The sequence below is a fragment of the Cydia splendana genome, chromosome 15 (assembly GCF_910591565.1).
Source record: "Cydia splendana chromosome 15, ilCydSple1.2, whole genome shotgun sequence".
Lineage (NCBI taxonomy): Eukaryota > Metazoa > Arthropoda > Insecta > Lepidoptera > Tortricidae > Cydia > Cydia splendana.
This window is the reverse complement of record NC_085974.1, coordinates 4,772,112-4,792,605: the sequence shown is the minus strand read 5'-3', so window position 1 is coordinate 4,792,605 and position 20,494 is coordinate 4,772,112. Positions and strand designations below refer to the sequence as shown.

The following is a 20,494-nucleotide window of genomic DNA, read 5'->3' as shown; positions in this document are numbered from 1 at the left end:
ATTTGTTTAAAAGTGGCAACAGAAATACATCATCTGTGAAAATTTCAACTGCCTAGCTGTCACGGTTCATGAGATACAGTCTGGTGACAGACAGACAGACGGACAGCGGAGTCTTAGTAATAGGGTCCCGTTTTTACCCCACGAATTATTTTTTAGTCTGGGGCCCACGTTATAAGGCAACGTATGGTTGACGGTACCTGGAACCGCAGCCGTAGAAGGTCGGCGCGCAGTTCGCAGAGCTCATGCGTCGCCACGTACTCGCTGTCTCCGTAGTCCAAGTAGAACACATCCGCCACCTGTGAATGAATGAAATATATTCATTATCAGTCGAATTTTACATAGTTACCCATAGCAAAGAGAATAAAGTCTTAGAGAGTTACTGTCGTGGTAAATTATGTAGCCACAGTAAAATTACTGTCATCTTTCGACAGAAAATTAAAACTGCTAGAGCACCATTTGACTTTGATCCTTGTTCTTTCACTGATATGTATTAATTTGTTAAATATTGAAATTAACACCATCTACTCGACAGTAGGCCAAGGTGCAATCTTTTCGGGCGATGGCGCCATAACCTTTGGCCTGTCGAGTAGATGGCTTTAATTTCAATATTAAACAAACTAACACATATCAGTGAAAGAATAAGGATCAAAGTCAAATGGCGTTCTAACAGTTTTAATCTTCTGTCGAAAGATGGCAGTAAAGGCTATAGTCGGTTTTCCATAGTAAGTTGGCCCTTAAGTCAATTTGATTCGGGTTTTTTTTTGTGAGTACCTCTTATGGTGAAGGATATTTTTGCTGAGTATCAACATCCTACTAGTGACAGTTTTTGATTTATGATTTTATTAATTTTTTTCTTTAATGTATTGTTTTTCGGGATGTATTCAAGCGATTTGCTTATTTTTTTTTAATAGTGCTCTTTATTTAGGTATGCATCGATACTCAAAAAAAGAATACCAGTTGCCATATAAAAAAATAGAAAAAAAAAGTAAAACAAAAATAAAACATTTTTTTTATGTCGTGGTGAAGTAGCGACACCTCTAATTTTTTTTTCTAGTTAGTTTGGCCTACTACTTGCCTAAATATCAAAATTTTCCAAACGGTACTTCCTGTCAAAAATTAGCAATGTGTGTGGTTAAGTTCTGTACTCAATCGATGTTTTTCAATGTAGTATACAAACATTAAGTTGTCATTGGCATTTTACTCTTAAATACGACAACCTGATAAGAAATCGCAAACATAATCGAAGAGTTTGTATACTACATTCAAAAACACCGATCGAGGACAGAACTTGACCACACACATTGCAAATTTTTGACAGGAACTACCGTTTGGAAAATTTTGATATTTATGCAAATAGTAGGCCAATGTTTGGCCTACAACTAGAAAAAAAAATTAGAGGTGTCACTACTTCACCACGACATAAAAAAAATGTTTTATTTTTGTTTCCTTTTTTTTTCCATATTTTTATATGACAACTGGTATTCGTTTTTTGAGTACCGATGTATACCTAAATAAAGTACACTATTTAAAAAATTTAAGCAAATCGCTTGAATATATCCCGAAAACCAATACATTAAAGAAAAAATAAAATAAAATCATAACTCAAAAACTGTCACTAGTAGGATGTTGATACTCAGCAAAAATATCCTTCACCATAAGAGGTACTCACAAAAAAAACCCGAATCAAATTGACTTAAGGGCCAACTTACTATGGAAAACCGACTATGGCCTTTACAGTGGCTACATAATTAATTTGACAGTAACGCTCTATACACTATATTCTCTTTGCCCATATATACAGCACATAGTGCGCAGGGTTGGGCAGTATTTCAATTACATGTATTTGAAATACGTATTTGAAATACATTTTAGTATTTTGTATTTGTATTTCAAATACTACCTGGAAAAGTATTTTGTATTTGGTATTTCAAATACTGCACTCACATGTATTTTGTATTTTGTATTTCAAATACTTCAAGGTTCAAAATACATTTCTACAAAATACATTTTATTAAATTCTATGATCCTAAAATGGAACATTTTTTTAAATATAATGTACGACTTGTACGAGCGCAAATAGGTACATTGCGCGAGCTATTCTGCGCAGAACTTTTCGTCAACAGCCAGGGGATAGAGTCATTGTAGTAGTTTCCGTCCATGCTCTAGTTTTCGACCACTTGACAGATTAGCATATAATATATTTCATTTTTAATTTACTATTTGCGAAATATATTTTTTATATGTAGACAGATATATTGTTTAGCTAAGGATTGAAATCAGTCCAAATTTGTGCAGCAATGTAGGTTTATATTCAAATTTCGTCAAGTGGACGAAAACTAGAGAAGGACGAAAACAAGCGCAATGACCCTATAAGTTTTTAGGAAAGGATATTCGTTAAAAAAAACTAAATGATTAAACAAAAAAAAAGAATAGTATTTTGTATTTTGTATTTGAAATACATTATTTTAAACACTGTAATTTGTATTTTGTATTTCAAATACCAGTCACCAAAGTAGTTTGTATTTGGTATTTCAAATACTTTTAAAAATGTATTTTGTAATTTGTATTTGAAATACGTGGAAGCCAGTATTTTGCCCATCCCTGATAGTGCGTAATTAATACTAATAATTTCATCGTATTTTCACGGATACGTTCGCATTTGCTGATATATAAGTATACATGCTAGATTTTACACCACAACCACAATCAATAACTCTCTGGCCTACGCCACGATACCTGTTTGGTGGCGTCGAACTCGTTGGGTCGTATGTCGTGCACGCGCGCCCTGTACCAGCGCCCGTCGTGGCGGAACACCGCCGCTACCACTTGCCCTACTGATACTGATGTTAGCTGAAATAAAATAACAGTCATAATTGTAATTTAATTTTTCTATTCCAGCACTCTTATTTGTCGATTAAATGACTGCCAGTGTTCTTAGGATCCTAACAGCAGTGTTCTTAGGGATATTCATACAATATTATGCAACTGTTGTTTTTAGGGTTCCGTACCCAAAGACTGTTGTTTTTAGGGTTCGGTACCCAAAGGGTAAAACGGGACCCTATTACTAAGACTTCGCTGTCCGTCCGTCCGTCCGTCCGTCCGTCCGTCCGTCCGTCCGTCCGTCTGTCACCAGGCTGTATCTCACGAACCGTGATAGCTAGACAGTTGAAATTTTCACAGATGATGTATTTCTGTTGCCGCTATAACAACAAATAAAACAGAATAAAATAAAGATTTAAATGGGGCTCCCATACAACAAACGTGATTTTTGACCAAAGTTAAGCAACGTCGGGAGTGGTCGTCAGTACTTGGATGGGTGACCGTTTTTTTTTTTGCTTTTTTTTTTGTTTTGTTTTTTTTGCATTATGGTACGGAACCCTTCGTGCGCGAGTCCGACTCGCACTTGCCCGGTTTTTTTTAATTCTGACTCTAGGCAGGCGTGGCTCACTCCGCGATTTCGTCGCTTTGCTACAGGTAGCTAAAAGTACATCCGTTCGGCCCCAATTTTGGGGAAAGCCATAAGCCGCGCGTGGCGCTGTCGCCACCTAGTGACCATATCTGGGCTGATCGTAACCGAAGCGTTTTATTTTATAATATTTATTTTTTACTTTATTAGGTACACTAAACAGACATCGTACAATATCATGGGTAATACATTTGCACATTATGGCTTAAATCTAGCACGAGATCCAAAACAAGTGTACACAGCATGTTTTACAATTGAGCGGAAATATTACAAACTAATTAACACCATATTATAGCTACAGTGAAAAATATCAGAGAAGAAATAACTATCTAAACATTACAATATAACGAGTAACGAACTTTACATTATAAAGACTATTAAACATCACTAAAACAAACTTAGAGGATTAAGGCAGATGTCATCAGTTAAGTGGGAGAAGAGAAGAGGACGCCAGCCAAGCACTTCCTAAACCTAGCGTTGTGAGGGTCAAAAATATCAATATCAGTGCCCCAACCGCGATGATCACCGAAAAGTTTAGTGTTACGACCTCTAAATCTAGGCGTGTTAAAGGTAATGGATGATAATAGTGCAGTAGAGTCAATTTTTGAGTGTATAATTTTATATAAATTCAAAAAGTCAAACATCTTACGACGAGCCTCAATTGTGGGGATATTGAACTTGATTAGTCGGCTAGTATACGATCTGTATGTACGTCCCAGTTTAAATCTAAACGCAAGAACTTTCAAAAATTGCTTCTGTACCGCTTCTATAGCCATGCTACGTACAGAGTAAAGCGGGGTCCATATAGGGGAACCATACTCCAGTACACTCCTCACCAGGCTGAAAAACAATACAAGCATACTATCTGGGTTCCTGAAGCCCTTGGTTGTTCTACAGATAGAACCCAACAATAGTCTGCCCCTACTAGCTATATAATCATAGTGCGGCCGAAAACTTAGTTGATCATCAAACAGTATTCCAAGATCCTTGACGACTGATTTCCTGTCAAGACTCTGTCCCGATAGCTCATAGTCATAAATGAGTTTACACTTCTTATTCGAGAATGAGATTACATGACATTTGCTAACATTTAGATACATATGATTTCGATGACACCAGTCTGATATCTGTGCAAGATCTTTTTGTAATATTAAACAGTCGCTCGTATCATTAATAGATTTAAAAATTTTAAGATCGTCTGCATACAGTAAGCAGGGACATGTTAAACAATCAGCAAGATCGTTTATAAATAGGACAAACAACAACGGGCCCAGGTGAGACCCTTGAGGAACGCCCGAAGTTATGGGGAGCTCAGGAGAAAGGAACCCGTTGATGGCGACTAGCTGACTTCTGTTTTGAAGGTAAGAATGAACCCAGCGAAGAAGAGAATGCCATAATAGGCCTCAATCTTGTGACAGAGAATATTATGATCCACCTTATCAAACGCCTTCGAAAAGTCTGTGTATATGGAGTCTACCTGACCTCGCGTTGCGAAAACGTTACACAAATAGTGCTTATACTCTAAAAGGTTAGAAACTGTGGACCTATTACTAACGAAACCATGCTGCTGATCAGCTAAGAATGGCTTGACATGGTTAAACAGGAATGTGTGTACCATAGATTCAAGTAGTTTAGCTATACAGGACAATATGCTTAGTTATTTAGTTTTGTTAGAGAGTGAGTCTTCTGTACCTAGTACTATTATTTATTCTGTGCTCTAGGCAAAGATCTACAAACCAATGTTTACTTTGATTTTATTTCTAATTTTAGGTGTTTGCCGCTGTCTTAGGAAAAATATTGTGTGCAACGGTACAAAATACTATTTGAGATGCGTCTAGAACTAGCGAGAGACGGTTTGAGACTTGCACGACGAACTGTCAGTGGTCACGACCCAGACCACTTAGGATGCGAGCGTGGGGTGAGGACGATATACAAATGCAAACTTGAGGATTGAACGGGAGACGGGACGTGGTGGTAGGCGAAACTTGGGTCAGGTCCTTTCATTTCATGAACATAAGCCTTGAGGCAGAACCGGAAAATCCTATCTACTCACGACGTCTTAGATACTTAAAAATACTATATATCGCTGGCCCAATATTACAGGGTTCTATGTTTCACTTTCGAACTGAAATTTGAACATTGTCATAGTGACATTAAGTCGAATTTCAACTACATATCGCTGGCCCAATATTACAGGGTTCTATGTTTCACTTTTATCGAACTGAAATTTGAACATTGTCATACTTAGTCGCATTACGTCGAATTTCAACTATCTTGAAAATGTAGCATAGAACCCTGTAATATTGGGCCAGCGATATCTTGAAAATGTAACATAGAACCTACTGGGCCAGCGATATGTATAAATTTCTAAATCTAACTAACCGCATGCGCCTCGCGGTTCGCCTTGTCGCCGTAGTACTCCGTCATATGTTCGACCAGTTCGTCCAGCTGAGAGACTTGTGGCCCGACGAACTGAACCCAGAAGCGACCCAGGGACGAAACGATCGACACGTCGACTCAGATACTAACCGCATGTGCCTCCCGGTTCGCCTTGTCGCCGTAGTACTCCGTCATGTGTTCGACCAGTTCGTCCAGCTGAGAGACTTGTGGCCCGACGAACTGCACCCAGAAGCGACCCAGGGACGAAACGATCGACACGTCGACTCAGATACTAACCGCATGTGCCTCCCGGTTCGCCTTGTCGCCGTAGTACTCCGTCATGTGTTCGACCAGTTCGTCCAGCTGAGAGACTTGTGGCCCGACGAACTGCACCCAGAAGCGGGCGGGGGACGACACGGCTGATACGTATACTTCGATACTGGACGATGCGGCTTCTGTGAAATATGTAATGATTGTAATGAATAAATAAAGATAGACACGATTAACTTATGTAATAGGGTTATCAGTTTTCATTAACATGTAAAACTGGGAAAGGTGTAGCTATCATTTGTGTAATTCTGTCCAAATATGTATTAAAATAGATTAGTTAGCTTGTCAATTATCGATAACGTGACAATGAAGTTGAAAAGCAAAGCGGCGAGATTTGTAATGTAAAACTGAAGGTAATTTTAATCTTAAGTCCTTAATATATATTTGGGTCGTTGATGAACAAGTTTCATAGCTACTAACTCGATTGGTATGTTTGTAAATTCATGTATGCTAAAAATATAACTGTATGAAGTTTCCAAAGGAAATAAAACAAATATACTTACTTAAAAGAAAAAAAATAACATGCAACAAATACACACAAAAACAACAAAATAACTGATATGAATATTGCCTGCCCTGACCTTTCAAACACCAACAAACTAATCAAAATATATCTAATAAACCTCTACCATTATAACTCATTCAAAATACACCTTACTTCATATAATCTAATCCCTTAGTACTTCTAGACTCCATATCCCATAGTACAAAAACTATTAGTTAATATAAACAGGTATACCTACTGTCAATATTGCAGGTGGCTTAGAAGGAGCTGCCTTGCTATTGATGAGATAAAACTAATTGAATTTTATCGTCATAAAATAACCTTCTGAATGTAGCCTAAATAAAAGCAGCGAGAACAGCTTTGTCGCAACTGGGATTTATGATGATGTGCTTCGTATTACAAAACGGCCTCGCTCGCGCTTGGCTCGTCTATTGCACTCAGATATTAGTCGGGGTCAATCCCTTATTTCCCGGCGATAAGCCGATAATGTACTGACTTTTATTAATGACCCAGTTATAAATAGCTCAACAATTAAAGTTCTTGATTGTACTTATTTTTTAAAAAACACGGATTCACTTTATTACTAAAATACTCTGAGAAAGTGAGATATAAATGATGTGTAAATGTGTTTTACGAAGTTCAACGTCTTGACAAACCTACATAAGGTATTATCACAAAAACCAAACTATATAGGGGATAAGTTAGGACATCACAACAGGGGGACAAATACGGGGATCAACCAAAACTTACATCATAATTTTCAAACAATGGGTCCAAAAATCTCCTTCATGATGATGAAGGCTGATGATTTTACAAATAATTTTAGCGCTTTCTAAACCTCGGGACGTTTACGTCGCAGGTATACAACCGGCGGTCTTATCCATAAAGAGCAATACGGGGTATTATTGCAATGTTCTCCCGCCAGAGTGCAGCACTAAACTAGTTAGTAAACCATCGAGTAACTTATACATACTGTGCCTTAAACTGTTTTTGACAAGTTTTCACAGACAATAAAATATGACATTGATGGATCAAGGCGGTTTGTTAACAAGGGCCTACCGGGAAACGCGAAAATCATACAGAGATACAGAGGTTAGATAACGAAATTTCGATTTTCTTGTTTCGCGGTAGACCCCCAGATTGTGATGTATTGTGTGGTAGTAGCGCCCCCTACGCAGAGTTTCGCGTAATATTCCCTATTACTTCCACACAATACATTTTGAATATATTTTGTTTTATTGTGTCTTAACCTGTCTTATGTACTTACAATAAAGGTTAACATACCCTTTACCAAGATATTCATACTTTTTTTGGTGTTAATCCTTGTGACTTTGTAAAATATGGCCCTTTTAATTAGGTATAAACAAAAAGGTAGGTTTTACTATCGACCATAGGAAGACCTTATCTATTTGCAACAAGGTTTAAAATTGACCAGCTAATCATATCAACGATGACACTTTACAAAAGCGACTCAATAATCGTCATCCTTGAGCTTAGAGCATTTAATAACTGGAGTCGCCTTTAAGAGCTTACCCCTTTGCCGAAAAGCTTGCACAATTGTGCAAACTTTTGTATGGACTGACATGGCTATTTGTACGTTACGTACAAATCATGTAGAAATAGCAATACATTTGAAGTCCCATCCCCCGCAAAAATCGGCAGACTGCTTTGTACAGAAAATGACAGCCATGACGTCTCCAGTTACTAAATAATCGTCATCCTTGAGCTACTGAGCCGTGTGCGAGTTGGGATTGTAAATTAACACCGGAGAGACGTGAGGTCGACAATGTAACAATTCGCAAATATTTGTCCGGTCAACATGTAGGTACTCGTATAATCCAAGTGTCACGAGTAACGGTGGAGGTGCTATGATGTAATGTTTACGTCATCGCCGTATTAACGAATGACAATCGAATGACATATATTTTTTGGTACAACTTTAAAAAAATTGGGCAATTAATTTCATATTTAATTACACAAACGGGTCTACCGCGATATAATTTCATTGAACAATGAAACAAAACAATTATGATTTTGATTAAAACAATGAAATTATATCGCGGTAAACCCGTTTGTGTAATTAAATATGTGTACAAAACGATCTAATTTCATCCCATTTAGATTTTATTTAACTTTAGTATGTAGTTTTAAATACTGAATCGACAAAAAACTATATATTATAGTTACCGAGCTACACCACCGTATCAAAATATATCGTAATATACCGATTTTTTGGGATTCCTTTTCTCATATGACTTTAAATAATGAAGTTACATGGTTATGTATCTTCCGATCTTGGAGAATACATTATTGTTCATTTATTTATTTAGTATTACAGTACAATACAAATTACAACTGCATAATAGCATAGAGTTATATGTAGGTATAGTTGGTCAAACCAATTTGTCAGTCAGTAAGAACCACGAAAACTATACTCATCCTTTTCTTTTGGGTGCTAGTACTGCTAGTACTAGTGTAAGACAAAGATAGTATGATTCTCTCTGTCTATGATGGAAATGAGACAGCCCTTTCACAAACTATAGATGTGTATCATGTTCTTTTCATAATAAGTAATTATTTTAGAGATTTTTACTTATCTTCTTTAAAGCTTTAATTTATTTATTTAAAATATAATTTAATGTATATATTTATGTTAATAAGAACACGCTTAGCCAGGGTAAAATAATTTGAGTATAAAAATACTTCCAGAGAATCCAGAGTCAAAATTATTGTTTTTGATTATTTTACCCGTGCTACAGTTGTGGGCGTAACAAGGTTCTGTCAATTTTATATGATCTATGCATAGACTAGGAATCCTCTAGACGGAGTTTAGAGCAATTATTTCATGAAACCGATGCTGCCAAAAATACGGGGGTGCGGGGGACGAGGTGAGCGGGGTCTCGTGCCGTGATTGGTCCGTTCAGACACGGACGTCACACAAAGACACTTTCGACTCGAAAATGGAGTACTACCGTATTTGTGGCAGAGGGGGTAGAGCTACTATGCTCAGTCAGGAGGATGTCTTGTCTGTGGATCTATGATATCCACACAATAGTCTATGTGAATATAGCGTTATTGTCTCTTAGGCCGCGGATTATTTGCACGCCATCGACGGCAACTGCCGCCGCCGCTGTCGTCCAAAACAGTTCAAGTCTAAACATTTTGACAGAGTCGCGCGAACCACCGCCGAAACTTTTAAAACAATACCTTATTACGCCATCGACTGATACAAGACAATACAAACAAAACCATGCGGTTAGCAATTCTTACCATTCCGCTTATACTTGACGCGTTTGGGGTCACCTGGCGATTCCTCCACGTGGTCGCCGCCCGCCCGCGCCTCCGTGCCCGCGCCCGCCTGCGCTGCCCCCGCTGCGCTCGTGGCTGGTTGTACTTGGACGTGACGCGGACTGCGCTTTGACTGTTCGATTTCGCGACGGCATTTCTCTTGAGCCACCTGGTGGATTTTAGTAGTTTGTGTTACTAGGGATCAAAATTATATATTTCCGTCAAGGGCGTACATTGAACGAAGCGATGGATTCTAAAGTAGAATCCTGAGCGTAATGAGAGATTCAAGTGTTAACGCCCAAGACGAAATAATTTTGATACCGTGTGCCACATACTGCTTTTCACATCAACTATGAGGAAATTGTTATGTTCCAAAATATGTATTATTGGACTAAAAAAAATCGTGTCCTAGAACAGAAAAGTACAACTTTGATCCCTCCTAGCAGGGTGCATTACATTTGTTATAATTACTTTTCATATATTATAGTTTGATATATCGTTATTTTCAATAACGTTATAAATGTCATACTACCGTAATACCTAATTAACGGTATACATAATGTTATTATTGGTATAGTGGTCATAAGGTATATTTACACTTCGTCTAATATACATTGCCATAATTATTACATACTCTAAAGCATATTATTTGTTATAACAAGTGACATCACATAATTATTTATGTAGCATAATAGTTGCATGACATAAATGGGTTAGGTTAGGTTGAAACTGCGACTCCGCACAAACGAATAACTACCTAACAAAAGGAGGGTTAGGTTAGGTTAGAACTTTAACCCGCCGTAGAATAAAATATTCTATCAAAAAAGTGGTTTAGGTTAGGTTTGAACTGCGGCCCCCGCAGAACGAAAACCTTGAAAAAGTAGGTTAGGTTAGAACTGCGACCTCCCTAGAATAAAATAGCTAGCAAAAGCAGTAGGCCTACGTACTTGTTATAAAAAGTATGTAAAACTTTACGTTATCACTAAATGAAATATGACAAAAAAAATTATACGATATATGTATTTATACTTGATAAAATTGTATGAAGTATTACGTTATACAAAAATATAATATAACAAATGTCATTATAAAACATGTCTATATACTATTTGAAAATTATATTACATTAGGCATTATATCAATGACAGTTTAGATAAAATCACTATATAATAAAGGAAACGTATTATAAAAATTACATTATAACATACAATAATATATCAAATGGCGTTATAAGAAATGTATGATAGATTTTTTATAATTATATTAAACATTACACACCCCTCCTAGCAGGAAAGAAAAGTGCCACTTTGATCCCTCCTAGCGGGGAAGAAAAAGCCCTTTTTCGAATAGGTGATATGAAAAAAGTATTTGTTATTTGAAAAAAGATCAAACACGCCTATTCTTAAAGTCCCTGAGCGGTTGTGGTGATTCAAATGGATTTGAATTTCGTCAGATAACAACGAAAATGCACTATTGCAAAAAAATATTGAACTAAAATCAACCTTGTTTTGCTTCTAGTAGGGTTTACTATTTATCTGAACTTGAAGTATTAGTTACAATAGTTAGTGACTTTTGGTTGTCACATAACGATTTGTACTTGTATTGTACCAGTGACTGGCTTCAAACATATCCGATGGACAATTTGGAACTAATTTCGATGTCTTTCCAGTGAGCCAAATTGAACATATTCAGTTCTGACTTTAATATAAGTAGGTATGTGTGGAATAACGTGAACATAGTAAAACCTTCTATCGAAATGTGACTTACACAGTCCCTTAGCGACCTCGACTTGCTCTTAGGTCACGCAGGTGACATGCGTCTGCGATACACTGTCAGCCGTTGGAGGCCCCTCTTTGACCTTTATCCTGTCATTATATAAAAACTTACTTACACAGTTTGATACCAGCCCCTTGGCAACCTCGATTTGTTCCTTGGTGCCTCGGAAGGTGACATGCCTCTGCGATGCGTTGTCGGCCGTTGGGGGCCCCTCTACTTTGACTCGAGCTCCGCTGCGGTGGCTGATATCGTTGATTGTCTCACCGCCTGAGCCTAAAATAAAAACGTTTTATATAAAATCTACTGTATCAAGTGGTAGCCCTACCCTTTTTTCTGTAGCGCGAAATCTTATCGACTATACTCTGTATTTTTAAGTGCATAAATATTATATTTAAATACATAAATAAATGATCTACCCTCAAAGGGCTCCTTAAGCCAGTTGAGGATAGATGAAAACATTACATGTAGGCATGGTATAATAATATACTCCGCCTGGTACTCCATTCCGAGATTCGCGTATGACCTAACTGACACGCGCCTACGTCATCATGCTGTTTACAGGTTCTCAAACTTTGAAATGAGGGAGAATTTTAACCAACGGTGAAAATTATTTTAACGGCATTAATTTTAAGTTATTCATGTAGAAACATAGTAAAATAAAACAAATCTAATGTATTAAATTAAACTTTATTTATCTATACAAGACAAACGTTTAAAAAACTAATTCACAGTTACACATTAATTACCAAGCTTACGACGTGAAAAGTTTGGAAAACACTGCGACTGCTGACACTGAGCGAGAAGGAAATAACAATTAACACGCGTTCGACAAGGATGACGGTCAGGGCATGAAGTTATCTAGATCCGAATTGTCAAATGTCCACAGCGCTATCCTGTGTTGCCAGTAGTATAAACAGAATTACCCGAAAGTCTGAAATTTCTTTCGTGAATCGGAAGATATTGCTAACGAGTAATTAAAAATGACGTGTTATTGTAAAATTTAAGCTAAAATACATATAAATGAAAATTATAAAGAAATATTTTAACTTATTAACCATAGGTATAATGTACCCATGTAACATGTTATGTTGAAATAAAGTGGCAATGTTATTGTGACGTAATCGCGTGTCACTCTGGGAATGGAAGACCATGTTTTATTAGACCATGCATGTAGGTTAAAGTCAGATCGTTCAGAGACAGATCCAGGCGATTTGTATTTGGTTGGTTAACCAATAAATGTTATAACTACCCGAAAATTAACAAATTGTCTGTTTACGTTTATTTAAATACATAAAGATACAGCCTATAGCGCCCAAACCTCAAAACAGGCCTTTTTGGTTCATTTCAGCATCTCTCCCATTTCAACGGTCAGTTCTGAGGGTCTACCGCAAGCACCGAAGTTCGTAAATTGCGCGCATGTTTGTTTTTAATCCAATTAAGGCGTAATTAGAATGACAGAGAAAGATGCCCGCAATTTGCGAACTTCGGTGTTCGAGGTTGGACCTTTGTCACACGGCCCGCACCACTAAGGGCCGCCCTTGATGAACGAAATGGTGAGGTCAGTACACTATCATCTTTTGAATGAACGAAACGAACGAATGTTTCCAAAGTGATCCTTTCACCTTCAATGAAACTCAGCGCCACTGATTGCCGCGGCATTATCCTATTTTAACGTCTAATGTTTTTTTTTCATATTCTTGTGGTTTTAATGTACTATGTTGTGGCGTTAAATAAATGTATTTTCTTAATTTGTTTTACTGCTCTTGAATTTAGGATAAGAAATAACTCACCTATGATCTTGCCACAAGCCCAGTTGGGCACAACCAATGTATCTTTCACAATCACGGGCTGCTGTTTCATGAACTCCCTTATAAGGTTCTCAGCTGTCTGCGAGGTGTGGCTCTCGCCTCGTATCACACATGTCGTAGTCTTTGTCCAGGAAATAGATCCGTTTTCACTGATCTAGAGTGTAGAATAAGAAGTAACTCACCTATGATCCTGTCACAAGCCCAGTTGGGCACAACCAATGTATCTTCCACAATCACGGGCTGCTGTTTCATGAACTCCCTTATAAGGTTCTCAGCTGTCTGCGAGGTGTGGCTCTCGCCTCGTATCACACATGTCGTAGTCTTTGTCCAGGAAATAGATCCGTTTTCACTGATCTAGAGTGTAGAATAAGAAGTAACTCACCTATGATCCTGCCACAAGCCCAGTTGGGCACAACCAATGTATCTTCCACAATCACGGGCTGCTGTTTCATGAACTCCCTTATAAGGTTCTCAGCCGTCTGCGAGGTGTGGCTCTCGCCTCGTATCACACATGTCGTAGTCTTTGTCCAGGAAATAGATCCGTTTTCACTGATCTAGAGTGTAGAATAAGAAGTAACTCACCTATGATCCTGCCACAAGCCCAGTTGGGCACAACCAATGTATCTTCCACAATCACGGGCTGCTGTTTCATGAACTCCCTTATAAGGTTCTCAGCCGTCTGCGAGGTGTGGCTCTCGCCCCGTATCACACATATGTCGTAGTCTTTGTCAGGGAACTTCTTGAAGTTTATCTTGGCACCGGATTTGTGTTCTATTTCCTTTATGTTAGCACCACTGCGACCTGTAAATATATAATCTCGTAAGAACCACCATAGAGAGTGATACAACTTTTAATTTGAACCTTGTTCTATTCGTTTGTTTTAAAAATCAATGGATCAAAAGAAAATAATGGACTGGCCGAGATGTAGGATCAGTATCGCCGTTATACGCGCCACCAGCATGTGTATCCGAGGCACACGCCACCGGTTTAAGTCCACCGCCAGGTGGCTTGGGTTCGACGACGGTGCCGCCCTTCCACACATTGATTGAAACCACTTTTCTACCCTACCCACATATGTATTACCTAACCCTTTGCCTATGTATTACTTATGATTGTTGTAATAAATGCTTTATTCACAGTAAAAAAAATGGATCAAAAGAAATGCTACTTTATTTGGTTCATGAAAAGTTCAAATTAGATTGCATGAATATGTACATTGTAATGTACATTTAGACTCAGGAGGATAATCTTGTAAGTCCCACCTAGTAAAACAGCAACACTCGACTGTCCATCGGTGGACCTTATTACAAAAGGCATAAGGATTAAGGTCCAACGATGGACAGTTGAGAGTGTGGGCGATAGTACTAATTAAGTTAAAAGATAGTATTTTAATAATTTCTAATAAGAGAAAAAGTACAAACAAAGCGTATGTGCAACCTTAAGAACTAACAAAAAAAAAACTCGCGCACGAAGGGTTCCGTACTATTACGCAAAAAACGGCAAAAGAAATCACGTGTGTTGTATGGGAGCCCCACTTAAATATTTATTTTGTTTTGTTTTTGGTATTTGTTGTTATAGCGACAACAGACATACATCATCTGTGAAAATTTCAACTGTCTAGCTATCATGGTTCATGAGATACAGCCTGGCCCCCATTTCACCACGGTGACAGGTGCGACAATTGTAAAATCACTGTTGCTGACGTCACAGGCATCCATGGGCTACGGTTACCGCTTAACATCGGGCGGGCCGTATTCCTGTTTGCCACCGTCATTGTTTTATTAAAAAAAACTTTATTATACCGGAAAGAAACAGATATTTCTTTTGCGAAGTTTCTGACAATTGTCAAGATTTAGAAGAATTGTAGGTAATTCTTGACAGGTAATGAGTTATATGTCGGAATTTCGTGACAATTGTAGTGTTTCTTGTGACAATTGTCATAAACTTAGCAAGAGAAATATCTGTTTTTTTCCGATATAATAAAGTTTTTTTTTAATAAAACAATGATGGTGGCAAACAGGAATACGGCCCGCCCGATGGTAAGCGGTAACCGTAGCCCATGGATGCCTGTGACGTCAGCAACAGTGATGTTTTACAATTGTCGCACCTGTCACCGTGGTGAAATTGGAGCCTGGTGACAGACAGACAGCGGAGTTTTAGTAATAGGGTCCCTTTTTACCCTTTATACTCTGTATATTTAGGTACTTAAATAAAAGTAAACAAATAATTACATTTACAGGACATTTCCGGGTAGTTATAACATTTATTGATTAACCAACCAAATACAAAACCACCTGGATCTGTCACGGAACGGCCTGACTTAATTCAACCCATGGTATAATAATATACTCCGCCTGGTACTCTATTCCGAGATTCGCGTATGACCTAACTGACACGGGCCTACGTCATCATGCTGTTTACAGGTTCTCAAACTTTAAAATGTGGGAGAACTTTAACCAACGGTGAAAATTATTTTAACGGCATTAATTTTAAGTTATTCATGTAGAAACATAGTAAAATAAAACAAATCTAATGTATTAAATTAAACTTTATTTATCTATACAAGACAAACGTTTAAAAAACTAATTCACAGTTACACATTAATTACCAAGCTTACGACGTGAAAAGTTTGGAAAACACTGCGACTGCTGACACTGAGCGAGAAGGAAATAACAATTAACACGCGTTCGACAAGGATGACGGTCAGGGCATGAAGTTATCTAGATCCGAATTGTCAAATGTGACAGCGCTATCCTGTGTTGCCAGTAATGTAAACAGAATTACCCGAACGTCTGAAATTTCTTTCGTGAATCGGAAGATATTGCTAACGAATAATTAAAAATGACGTGTAATTGTAAAATTTAAGATAAAATAAATTATAAATGTAAATTATAAAATTATAAAGAAATATTTTAACTTATTAACCATAGCTATAATGTACCCATGTAACATGTTATGTTGAAATAAAGTGGCAATGTTATTGTGACGTAGGCCCGTGTCACTCTGGGAATAGAAGACCATGTTTTATTAGACCATGATTCAACCTACATTATTTGATCGTGTAATGTTATCATCTACCCTCAACTGGCTTAAGAAGCCATTTGAGGGTAGATTTTGTTTACTCTTTTTTAAATACCTAAAGATACAGACTATAAATAGGTACCCAATGCATGGCATCACACCAGACTACATTTAGACAATTTCTATTTATATGTAGACTACACATATACAAATATTGTTGTAAAGCAGCAATTATTCTATGGAATGCTCGTGGACACAAGTGGAGGTGAGTAATATCTTAAGTCATGAATATATTTCTAGCCACGCTTCAATAGAATTATGATATTATGCCACTTATCTACAAGTCATAAAGTATATTTATCCTGAGGCAGATAATGAGGCCAAAATATGATGAATTGTTGCTAAAAGATTTTGATGTATGTATATGCAAAACTCCAAGCGAATTAAAATTGTATGAGGGTAATTGTATAATCTACAATACATAAACATTTTAAATTTTTAGACAGCTAAAACTTTTAATAAATGCACTTTCAGGATAATGAACTATATTATAATAGTCTGGCAAACCAAATTTGTCAGTAAATATAAGGACATAAAAAACTATATTGATCTCTTTCTTTTGGGTGCTATTACTAGCGTAAGAAAAATACAGTATGATTCTCTCTATGTTTGAAATGAGACAGTCTCTGGCCAAACTAATTTGAAATCGAAATGTAATCACCTAATAAGGTAGAATTTATGATCAAACACATACACAAAACAAATCATTCATATTTAAATCTTTTGCAAATATATTACTTGAAAATAGAATTTTGATTAAGTGCCACTTATTGCACAGCTATAAAACATATTTATCCTTATAAGATAAAGAGCCTAAATTAGGTCACATTTGATTATAGTGAAATTATTAGCATATTGAATTCAGACCTCCGAATTTATTATAATGACTTAATGAGCTGCATTGGGGTTACTTTCGACATTGGGGTAATTTAAAAAATCACTGATATCTATTAAACTAGATTCACTTCATACTTCGTCAAAATTCATACTACTGCTTAATAAAGGTATCTTCTTTACTGTTTTACCAGCAGTGTAGACAGTACTAGTTTAGACATTTTAGTAGATATTACCAAATTTTAAAATTACCCCGCTTTCAAAGTTACCCCAAACCAGCTTACAATGTTTCTTTCTACAATATATTGATATATTTGGACTGTTGCTGTCGAGGCTCGTCACCAGTAACCTTGAAGCCAGCGTTAAAAATTGCTATTTAAATTTTCTATTTATGTTATGGGTCAAGGCCAAGGCATACAAAACATTAAGATCATTCTCATGCCTCTGAAAACATACAACAAAACAACCAGGTGACTGACATATGATGTGATGATATATAGTATATTTTATGACTTTCCTGTATGGTTGTAAGGCCCAGAGTCCTACACAAAGTACTAAACCAGCATATAAAATATTCCTATTTTTAATATGAGCCATGTTGTACAGTAAATTGGGATGAATTTAGTTTATTTAAGAAAGCAGTGGAACACAACAAATGCTACTTTATTTGTATTATGAAAGATTCTAATTAGATTAAGAGCTCATCAACATGCACACTAGCGCCACTGCTAAATAATCATGATTACTTAAAGTTAACAAAAGATATTTAAAAAAGGAGGCCGCTACATACTGTATTTTGAATTTAAGTACCTTTTGAATACATCCGACTAGTTTTTATGTTGCTGGATTCGTCGATCTATGAACTCAAAACAAAAACGGCCATTTTAACTTTGGATGCATAGATCGAGCAGCCTCCTTTTTTAAATACCTATCGTTAAATTGAAATAATCACGATTATTTAGCAGTTGTGCTAGTGTGCATGTTGATGGGCTCTTATAACAGAATGTAAATTGTAATGCATATTGAGTCTAGGTGTTATAAACCCAATGTTAAACCATTTTATGGTTTAAGAACTTTATTCTCAAAAAGAATTTACAAAATTCGCTTACATGAGAATACAATTTTTATAATATATCTTAGGACTAACATGCAGACAATGTAAAATAAATAAGTAATTTTGAATTGGAATAGAGGCGCATTTCTTTTGTTTCATACAAAACAAAAAAACAATCATATTTCCTACAATATTTCAAATCCAACTGCCAATTTTAGAAGGGTAATTACGATATAAAAAATACTTACCAATTAAAGCAGGGACCAGACTTTTAGGAACATTGACTTCAATGGTGTTCACCCGAGAAGTTGCGATGGGCTTGGAGTCTCCGGACTCCTCGTCCTTCTTGAAGACATAGTACACCACCAAAGCTGTGACAGTGACTAGAGACAAGCCAAGGGCAGCTGGCACTATGAATTTAGCGGCAACAGGCATTGTCTGCAACAATTGGATTTTATTAAATTAATTTTACAATATCTATGGTCATATCTTTTAAAGGAATTACAGCCAGAGCCCACTGGATGCAGCTAAGATGAGGAATAGGGAACTAAAGTCTAACCTATACACTTATATTTTGTAAGATTACTCATAGTACCTAACCTTAATTCTTAATAATTAAGTATTCTACTTAATAAATAATTTAATATTCAATTAATTATTCCTATTTTTTTAACAACTATCAAAGATAATTTATGAAGTACTTAGCTTTGAGGATTATAATACGAAATATATGTTGTAGCTTAAAATACTGTGGATTAGTAACAGTTAGACAAATATTAAAGCATAGCTTAGAAATTAAGTAAGGTTTAAGAGACAAAGTTACTAACAATTCTTAAAGTTGTGTGACAAAATTAATGGCCTTGAAATTAGTAACACTTTAACCAACAAACACCAACAATACTGCATGTAATACATAAATTAGTTTCACTATAAACTACACCGGAAAGTAATCTATTCGTTAGTTGCTGTTAAAAAAACTAGCTTATACTTTGTTTAGGCACTTGCAGGGTGAAAGCAAATTTTGTCAATGGAGCAATGAATTTCTACTTGTCAAGTTACAATACTGAAATAATTAACGAAATAAGTGTAACTTCGTAAATACTTGAAGTCAAGTATTCTATTGCCAGCTATGACATAATAACATAAAAATTACTTCACTGAAAGTAATGTGACACCCGCAATAAGACAACTTTGAGAAATGTGCAATTAGTTTCAGGAAAATAAAATAATATTTTACATACCGTTTCCTAGAAAGTTTTCCGCGTGTTTTAAATGCAATTTGTTAATTTCTTATCACAACACGCATTACCACCACATAAAAATCGTAAATAGAATAGATATGAATGAAAAACGGCGGAACTTTCAATCGCGTTTCGTTCGCTCGTAATGTTTAGCACATTGTCATCGCATCGTTTTTGCGTTTTGCTAACTCGCTACTGACAACCACTTGACAACGTGATGACATTATTCATTAACGATGATTTTAAATGTACCTCAAACATACTGACTGAAGTTATTATTGGCGGGCTTTTGCACTTCAATATCGGATCGGTTACGCTGCGCGCCATAATTAAAGAAAATATTAACATTAAATTTGCGATGTGATCAACTTGTGATTAAAATAAAAACCGGCTAAGTGCGAGTCGAACTCGCGCACGAAGGGTTCCGTACCATTACGCAATAAACTGCAAAAAAATCACGTTTGTTGTATGGGACCACTTGGGGTCACTTAAATTTTTATTTTGTTTTTAGTATTTGCTAAGCTGTTATAGTGTAGCGGCAACAGAAATACATCATCTGCGAAAATTTCAACTGTGTAGCTATCACGGTTCGTGAGATACAGCCTGGTGATAGACAGACAGACGGACGGACAGACAGACGGACAGAGGAGTCTTAGTAATAGCGTCCCATTCTTACCCTTTGGGTACGGAACCCTAAAAAGACCTATCAGACATAATAAAATAATGTGGTTA

General features: G+C 36.6%; 1 protein-coding gene across 1 annotated transcript in view; it reads right to left on the bottom strand.

Annotated features, from left to right (window-relative positions):
• Positions 1-18,956, bottom strand: part of LOC134797571 (tudor and KH domain-containing protein homolog) — a 37,888-nt gene extending 18,932 nt beyond the window's left edge. The window contains exons 1-7 of the mRNA XM_063769859.1: positions 18,770-18,956; positions 14,135-14,353; positions 11,860-12,017; positions 9,951-10,137; positions 6,143-6,300; positions 2,737-2,850; positions 198-296 (exon numbers count right to left, since the gene is read on the bottom strand). Coding sequence (XP_063625929.1) covers positions 198-296; positions 2,737-2,850; positions 6,143-6,300; positions 9,951-10,137; positions 11,860-12,017; positions 14,135-14,353; positions 18,770-18,956 — 1,122 coding nt within the window. The remainder of the gene's footprint in view (positions 1-197; positions 297-2,736; positions 2,851-6,142; positions 6,301-9,950; positions 10,138-11,859; positions 12,018-14,134; positions 14,354-18,769) is intronic.
• Between the last annotated feature and the right edge of the window lie 1,538 nt (positions 18,957-20,494).